The sequence below is a fragment of the Phaenicophaeus curvirostris genome, chromosome 13, assembly GCF_032191515.1.
Source record: "Phaenicophaeus curvirostris isolate KB17595 chromosome 13, BPBGC_Pcur_1.0, whole genome shotgun sequence".
In the NCBI taxonomy this organism is placed as follows: Eukaryota; Metazoa; Chordata; class Aves; order Cuculiformes; family Cuculidae; genus Phaenicophaeus; species Phaenicophaeus curvirostris.
The window spans coordinates 1,187,707-1,195,952 of NC_091404.1; the positions used below are offsets into that span (position 1 = coordinate 1,187,707).

The 8,246-nt window shown below is 53.6% G+C and overlaps 1 protein-coding gene across 1 annotated transcript; it reads right to left on the reverse strand.

Moving 5' to 3' along the window:
* Positions 1-768: 768 nt before the first annotated feature.
* ERCC6L (ERCC excision repair 6 like, spindle assembly checkpoint helicase) lies at positions 769-4,883 on the reverse strand. Its single transcript, XM_069867372.1, has 2 exons — positions 4,846-4,883; positions 769-4,687 (listed from the first exon to the last, which is right to left on the reverse strand). The coding sequence occupies exons 1-2, from the start codon at positions 4,881-4,883 to the stop codon at positions 868-870; spliced, it is 3,858 nt and encodes a 1,285-aa protein (XP_069723473.1). The 3' UTR covers positions 769-867.
* Positions 4,884-8,246: the final 3,363 nt, after the last annotated feature.

Consider the following 8,246-nt stretch of genomic DNA (forward strand, 5'->3'; position numbering starts at 1 on the left):
ACTTTAAAAGCAGCATTTCCACTTCGTGCTCCCTTTGTGCAAGGGGAGGCTTTGACTGTGCTGCTCAGAGCAGAAGAAAGATTGGGGGCGGGGCAAACAAGGTCTGCCTGGAGCCTCCTTTGAAAGCCCTTCAGCAATACCAGAAGGTCTGAGGTGTTCAGCACCTCAGCAGCCAAGATTCAATTGTTCCTCCAGCCCTTCTGCAACCCCGCCACCTACAGACCCCTTCCACAGCACCCACGCTCCAGCAGGGATTGAGTAGAAGGGTTTTTGCAGCACCATGATCAGTGTTGGACCTGGCATCTCCGTTGCTGGGAAGATTTAGAGCAGCAGCCGACTGCTTTGGTTTGTTGTTCTCCACAGCAAATGCATTCCTAGACCAATATAAAAACCAGGTTGCAGTAGTTCTGTTCCCTCCTTTGCACCAGCATCCAGCTCACCCAAACAGTGGGTGCTGTTGAGGCAGACAAATTGACTTATTGCAAACCAAGGAGGGAGGAACTAAAGCAGTTCAGGCTGCCCTGGAACCACACCCCCAGATCCCCCCAGGAGAGACACACCAGGAGAATCCAAGAGGCAGAAAGAGGAAAGGCAGGGTCACAAGCTGGGAGAGGAGTATAAACAAAAGACAACCCTTTTTTTAATGAACTATTCAGGCAGGAGCATGAACTTTCATGTTTGTGAACAGTGAAGTCCCTTCCCCAACACCAAACAATGAGCTGCTTAGGCTGTTCCCTCACACAGGAGATGTTCAAGTGCATATTGCAGCCATCAGTCTTGGACATCAAAAAAAAAAATCAGTGATGCAGTTCAAACAAACATTTAACAAGAAAAAGGAAGGCTGTGCTTAACAAAGGTCTACATATTTCATTTCTGGGCTAGCTGTCTGTACAAATTTAAAGTCATCAACATAACTTCAGGATCCCCACTTTTCATGTCAAGAGCTTGCAAGAAACAGTTCAAAGCCTCCTGTAGTTTTCCATCATCCTTAAGTTTCTTTCCACTGTCTACTAAGGTATCATAATCACCTACTGCAGGAGAAGAGCTCTGACCAACCTCTTTCTCAGAGACACTTTCCTGGGTGAAGTAGTCTATTTGCTCACCCGACTGAAGCTCAGCATCACCAGTGGATTCCTCCTGAGATGACTCCATCTCATCCGCTTCAGATTGCCCAGAGGCAATACTGTCTAGATGGAAGGATTCTTCTGTATTAAGTGTTTCTCCAGTAGGTTCTTCTTCTGTCTCAGCAGATTCCCCACTACACTCTACAGCTTCTTCCACAAGGTCATCTTGCTCCTCATCACCGTCATAGTCTTCTTCATCGGTAGCTCCCATGATTTCTCCAATATCATCAACCTCATCTACCACCCTGTTGATCAGAGATCGCCTGGAAGCGGTAGACCTCTTGCCACTGTTAGTTAGCTGGGGAGAAGAGGTAGCATTTATTAAACCCCTGGCACATTTAGGAGTGGATGCACTAACTCCTTCAAGGAACTGATACAGAGGGCTGCTCAAGGGAGAGGGTATTTTTTTGGACTGGTTTTCCTCTGAGACAATAATGGGATCATCTTCACTGTCTGAAACAATCCTTTTTAAGCACTTCTTTCGACTGAAAGTAAAGACACCACTGCTTTCTTCTGACATTTCACTCCCTTGCAGGGAGTTATTTGGCTCTTCTTCAGCTGCGCGGCAGGGTTTTCCGCAGTTACCGTGCTCACTCAGACAAGGTTTTGTTGGAGACATACAAAGGCTTCCTGCTTTTAGCTGGAAGCCCTCCTTTTCTGGGTGCTCCAGTGATCTTTCCCTGTTGGACGCATCTTGCCATCCCTCATCAGACTCTTCCAAGACCAGATTGAAGTCAACTTGATCCTGGAGAGAAACTGCAGACATATCCTCCAAGCTGGCTTCCGACACACAAGAATTCTGGAGCCCAGCATGGATTTCTGGTGTGACGTTAGATAAACGTGGCACTGTGGCAGCCCAAGCGAGCTCAGGAACGTCATTCTTGTCCGCTCCCAAGGCAGTACGTGGGTCAAGTACCTGATCTGGCATTTCTGCATCTCTTGACCTTTTGGGATCACCAGCCATACCAGACTCATTAGGGGAGTGCGGACAATGCCCACATAGGTCATTCCCTACTTCAGTCAAGCTGTCTGAGTTTACACGTGAAGACTGTTTCTCTTCAGGACTCTGACTTTCTTTATCAAGGGGATGAAGTTGAGGTGATGACGGTATAATGCTCAATTCAAGATTTTGCTCAGCTTCTTGTATGCTGGATTGTTTTGCTGTCTTGCTGTTATTAAGCAGCTCTGTATCCATACTGGACACATCTCGTGCTGGTTGCTCTTCATCCAAGTCATCTATAGTCAAGCTTGTCATTTTGGAGCTAATATTCAGAACCTGAACCTCCTCTTTGTCCTCTGTAAGATCGATAACTTTGTCATTTTCATATTTATCAGCTACTGGGAGTAAAACAGAGGCATTTATGTTGTTCTGCCCTGGAGACAACTTCTTTGGCTCAGAAACCAGTTCTAGTGGTCTTTGCAGCATCTCTTCGCAAGGATTTCTGACCCCTTCTATCCTCTGGTCTCTCAGCTGGGACTCTAGCTGAACTAGCTCGTGGGCTTTCTGGACCCTCCGCTGGATGTACTGATGGGCTTCTTCACTCTCAACCTGCTCCTCATGAGCTATTTCCCTCGTGTATATCAAGTCATGGTCAGAAATGCCAAACATCTCCAGAGAGTGCAAATAAGCGATATGTTCATCCAGCTGCAGGTCAGTCTTTCTTTGGGTGGCGTGCAAAGACTGCAGTTGGATCTGAGTTGCAGATGTTCGAGTGTCTTCTAACGTGAAAAGCTCTCTTAGTTCCTGCTTGGAGAAATACCTAAATGGGTTCTTCTTGTCACCAGTAGTCTGTCTTATTAATGAATCCTTAAATACTTGTCGCCTGTATATCTTCTCTTCCACTGTACCGCAGGTAATCAGTCTATAAATGACAACGTTCTCTTTCTGCCCAATCCTATAAGCTCTGTCCACAGCCTGGGCATCTGTGGCTGGGTTCCAGCTGGGATCAAAGATCACCACTCGGCTGGCTGCTGTTAAGGTTATACCAACACCACCAACCTGCGTGGTGAGCAGGAAGACAGAGTAGTCCTTGTTACTCTGAAAGGCATTAATGCGCTTCTCCCGCTCCGTTAGGTGTGTCACCGTCCCATCAATACGCATGATCTTGAATTGTCTGCGGGACAAGACGTGCTCTATGATATCCAGCATCTTCCTCGACTGCGAGAACACCAGGGTTCGGTGTCCCTCCTCTCGCAGCCTTTCTAGAAGTCCTACAAGGAAGAGCATTTTCCCAGACTCCCGAATCAGTGTCTCATCAGAGAGATGATCTATTTTGTCAGCGCCTGAAAGCACACCTTCTTCACTCCTGTGACCCAGATGCTGCTCAGAGTAGTCCTGTTCTTCCAGCCCCAGCTGGATACATGCTCTTGCAGGCAGAAGCCTGGGGTGGTCACAGAGCTTCTTCAAGACAGTCAGTTCAGCCAAAGGCGATCGGGTTGTCATCAGCACTTCTTTCACATGATCCAGACAGAGAAAGTTCCTGTAGATTTCTTCCTGCACTGGTACCAAGTACACCCACACAACAAAGTCATTTTTCCTAGTGAGGGATGGCATGACAGGAGCACTATTCTCACTTGGATCATCAGGAAGAGGAGCCTCTGGTTCATCAGCACAATTATTTTTGATATCTTCTTTGGTTCTTCTGAGGAAATATGGCTTGATAATTGTCATTAGATTCTCAGATATCTTTAGCCCCAGTGCTTTTTCACCTAGAGTTGCATCCTTCTCCCTTGCCCTGGTAATAGGATTCTCATATTCCATTCGGAAGGTTTTGGCCGTTCCCAAGAGAGAGCCTTGGCACGCAAAGTCAAACAAGGACCACATTTCCCGCAGGTTGTTCTGCACCGGGGTGCCCGTCAGGAGGATGCGATGCTTTGCAGGAATCGCATATACACACTTGGTTGTTTTGTTTGACGGACACTTGATTTTATGTGCTTCATCAAGAATGACGTAGTCCCAGATGAACTCCTGCTCGCAGCTGCTGGCGAGCTGCTTCCAGTTGTTAATGAGCATCTGGTAGCTCGTGATGATGATGCCGTTCTTCCTCTGGACCCTCTCCAGATTCCTGGTGCGCTCCGTCTTGCTGTTGCCGTGGAACTCCTTGACGCGCAGGCCGGGCGTCCAGCGAGCAAACTCGGCCAGCCAGCTGCTGACCAGGGTGGTGGGCATGATGAGCAGGACGTGCCGGACCAGCTCGGCATCAAACATCCCCGAGAGGAAGGCGATGACCTGGATGGTCTTCCCCAAACCCATGTCATCGGCCAGGATGCCGCCCGGCCGGCCCTCGCGGTGCAGGCGGTAGAGGAAGGCGATGCCTTCGCGCTGGTGTTGGAAGAGCTTGCCGTGCATCTCCCCGTAGAGCAGGAGGCCGCTGCCGCAGACGTCGACGAAGCCTTCCTCGTCCTCCTCCTCCTCCTCCTCCGCGGCCGCCAGCGCCTCCTCCACACGCTGTATGCGGCCCCGCAGCTTCTCGCTGGGGCGGATGGCGGCCGCCAGCCGGAACAGCCGCAGAGCCTCCGCCAGCTCCCCGGTGCCCGCGGCCTCCTTGGCGCCGCTCACCAGCCTGCGGGGACAGCCGGTACCGTCAGCACCGGCACCGCCTGCCTCACCGACACCCCACCCCTGGGACCGAGGCTCAGCGTCCCCCCACCCCGAGAGCAGTCTCCGGCCTTCCCGCGTTCCCCGGGGCCGGTCCCCGAGCCCCCCCCCCGCCCCGCTCACCGCCGGTACCGCTCCTCGTCCTGCTCCGGGGCCGCCATGATGCTCCCGCCCCGCACTTCAAAATCGAGCCCTTCCCGTCGTGCACCGCGCGGGGACATGCAAATGAGGGGCGGAGACAGCCAATCAGCGCGGGGGGCGGGGCCACGGCGCAGCCGGTGTCCGCCCCCGATATGCAAATAAGCGGAGCTCGCAGCCAATCAGCGCGGGGAGGCGTGGCCACGCCTCGGCTGGGGCGCGCCGAATATGCAAATAAGCAGTGGCCGCAGCCAATCGCCGCCCTCCCCGGCCGCTCCTTTCCCGGGAGCCGGCGGGGACGCGAGGGGGCGGCGCCGGGGCTCCCCGCCGGGGCAAACCGGCTCCCTAAGGCTCGGTTTGCAGGTTTCGGAGGCGCGGGCCCTTTCTCGGCGCGAGGAGCGAGCTCCATCGCCCGTGTGCAGCCGGGCGGGGGCTGGGACGCGGCGATCTCCTGCGTCTCCCGCCGCTTTCCGAGGACTCGTTTTCATGTTGTTTTGAACTTCTCAACGGTCCGGCCTTTGCTCATTTGGAGCTTTGGCTCCAGCTCTGCCTGAGCTCGCGTTCGGGACGGGGAAAGGATGGCGGGAGGGGAAACGCCTGCTCCGCACAGCCCACCCAGAGCACCTGCCCACTGGTGGGAAACGCTGCTTGAAACCAAACCTGCTGTCAGAGGGGCCTCCTGCCATGGCTTAGATGGAACTTTACCTTGGCTTAAATCAGAGACATTCCGCTTTCTGTGAGAGTGACCCCTGCTTGTATCGGGTCGAGGTCCTCCTGTCCGGCCGGGGGCGCTGTGCTGGGTGGAGGAACCCCTGCTAGTATCAGGGGGCGGGGCTGAGATCCTCCCGGCCGGCGGGGGCGCTGTGCTGCCGCGGGGGGCGGCAGGCGCCGCTCTGCGCCAGGGCGGGGAGCGGCGCGGAGCCGGCGCCATGGAGCCGCCCGGCGCGGCCTGCGGGCGGCCGGTGTCCGCCGGGCCCGGGCGAGCGGGGCGGCAGCGGGCGACGGCGCTTCCCTCAGCGGCGGCGCAGAGCGTGGCGGGCGCGGAGCTGCGGGCTGGGCGCAGGGAGCCGTGCGTGCTCAGCCTGACGCGGCGCGGCGGCCGCTACGGGTGAGTGTGAGGTGGGGGGCGGCCCACAGGCACCGGGGAGAACCAGGTCGGGGGTAGCTCTTTCTCGCTTCCTCCGTCCCTGCAGCCCCGGGGGCTCGGAAACGGTGGCGGTGCTGCGTGGGGCCGGGGTCCTGCCGGCAGCACCGGGGAGACGGCGGCTTCCCGGCTCCTCTAGGCTTCTTCTCCTGCTGGTGGTCTCTGAGTCCCGCCTTCTCTGGGTTTCTCCGGGACCCTGAGCTGCTGCCGTCCCGACGCTGAGGCCTCCCTGAAGGCTGAGCAGCACTCCCTTTCTCATCCCATGCGTTCCCACTCCGTATTCTGGCTCTTCTGGGTTTCTCTGGGACCCTGAGCCACTGCCACCTCACCGCTGAGACTGCCCTGTGGCAGTGAAAGCTAAACAGCGCTCACTTTCTCGCCCCGTGCATTCCCACTCTGTTTCCCTGCTCCTCTGGGTTTCTCGGGGAGCTGAAGCCACTGCTACCCCAACCCTGAGGCTGCCTGGTAGTCATGAAAGCTGAGCAGCGCTTGCTTTACCACTCCATGCATTCCCACTCCGTTGCCCTGCACATTTGGGTTTCCCTGGGACCTTGAGCTGCTGCCAACTCACCACTGAGTCTGCTCTTCATCAGTGAAGGCTGAGTGGCACTCGCTTTCTCACTTGCTCTGGGCCTCTCTATTCTATCCCAGTAGTACAGCAATAAAAATAAAACACTGCGTTTCTATAAGGACAGTTCTTGTGACTATATGTCTGTATGCGAGGAGAGAGTTGGTTCTATGTTTTCATGACCCTTTTTTCTGTCTCCAGGATAGTTATCCATTCGCAGGAGAAAGAAAACTCTGATTCAGATTACATTCCTATCAACAGCCGCTTTAAATGCGTACAAGGTACTGACTCTCCTGGAGTGGGCTTTCTTGTGGCACAAATGCACTGCTGCTAATTGCCATAACTGCATTTAGTGGCGTTTCTTCACCTGCCTCCAAAGCACTTTGTAGGCTGAATAGTTCCTGTGAAACTAAAACATGCTGTTTATGGAATCCTGCTTCTTCCTCATGTGAGCAGGAGGTCTTTCCGTGCCAGTATACAGCTTGGCTGGTTCAGATGAGTGGTGGGTTTGACATTGTACGTTGTTTCATAGAACTGTGGAATGGTTTAGATTGGAAGGGACCTCAAAGCCCATCCGGTTCCAACTCTCTGCCATGGGCAGGGACACCTCCCACTGGATCAGGGGCTCCAAGCCCCATCCAGCCTGGCCTTGAGCCCCTCCAGGGATGGGGCAGCCACCACTGCTCTGGGCAGGCTGGGCCAGGGCCTCCCCACCCTCACAGCAAAACATTTCTTCCCCAGATCTCACCTCAGTCTCCCCTCTTGCAGCTCAAAACTCATTCCTTCTTGTCCTGTCCCTGCCTTCCCTGATCCAGAGCCCCACCCCAGCTTTCCTGGAGCCTCTTTCAGGACTGGAAGCTGCTCTAAGGTCTCCCCACAGCTTTCTCTTCTCCAGGCTGAACAACTCTCTCAACACTTGTCTGCAAGGGCTGAAATTTGGCCAGTCTACTGTTGTCTGTCTGTCTTCTACATAATGGCAGGATTTGGGAGCTTTAGTCTCATTCCTGCATGTTTAGATCAAAACTATAAGGACTGGCAAGCTTTCAAGTTCAAAGAGCCTCCCATGGAATGGGAAAGAGCTTGTCTTGGAAGAACTTAAATAGCCGTGTATGTCCCTGGGGCCAGTGTGTGTTCCAAACTAAAGCACCTTTTCCTGGGTGAGCTTATCCTCTGCTGTATAATTCACAGTGCCTCTGTCCATCATTTTGGCTGATAAGACAAGCTCTGAAATTCGTTTTTAGGTTGATATTTCCCAAACGAGCTACACCAAAGTGGAACAAACCATCCGCGTATGCGAGAACTCTTGAATATTAGTGGTCTTCCCCTGTGACACTTTGACTGTGGGAAATGGCTCTCCAGGCTGTCCGGACACAACTCTGTTTACTGACAGAGTCGTTATTTGTAGTACAGGTGTCAATTAAAGCTGCTTGTTCCTTTGTTAGGATTCTTGTGGCTATTAACAGGCAGCATGCTTTTTTGAGAACTCGATCACTGCAGTGCTGTGAACTCTCTTGATCCTGTTTATCTCTTTTCCAGAGGCAGAAGAAACTCTACTGATTGACATAGCTACAAACAGTAAGTTTTATAAGGGCAGTTGCATGGCTAAAGCTCCTTTCAGGAAACAGGCTGCTTGTTGGGCACTGACGTGCACATTTTACCTGCTGCTTCATAATC

Excerpts from the sequence above, each read along its gene's own strand:
- ERCC6L (XM_069867372.1), bottom strand. The coding sequence starts at position 4,883 with ATGGCGGCCCCGGAGCAGGACGAGGAGCGGTACCGGCG. Across the intron at positions 4,688-4,845 it reads GACGAGGAGCGGTACCGGCG|GCTGGTGAGCGGCGCCAAGG; the intron begins GTGAGCGGGGCG and ends CTGTCCCCGCAG.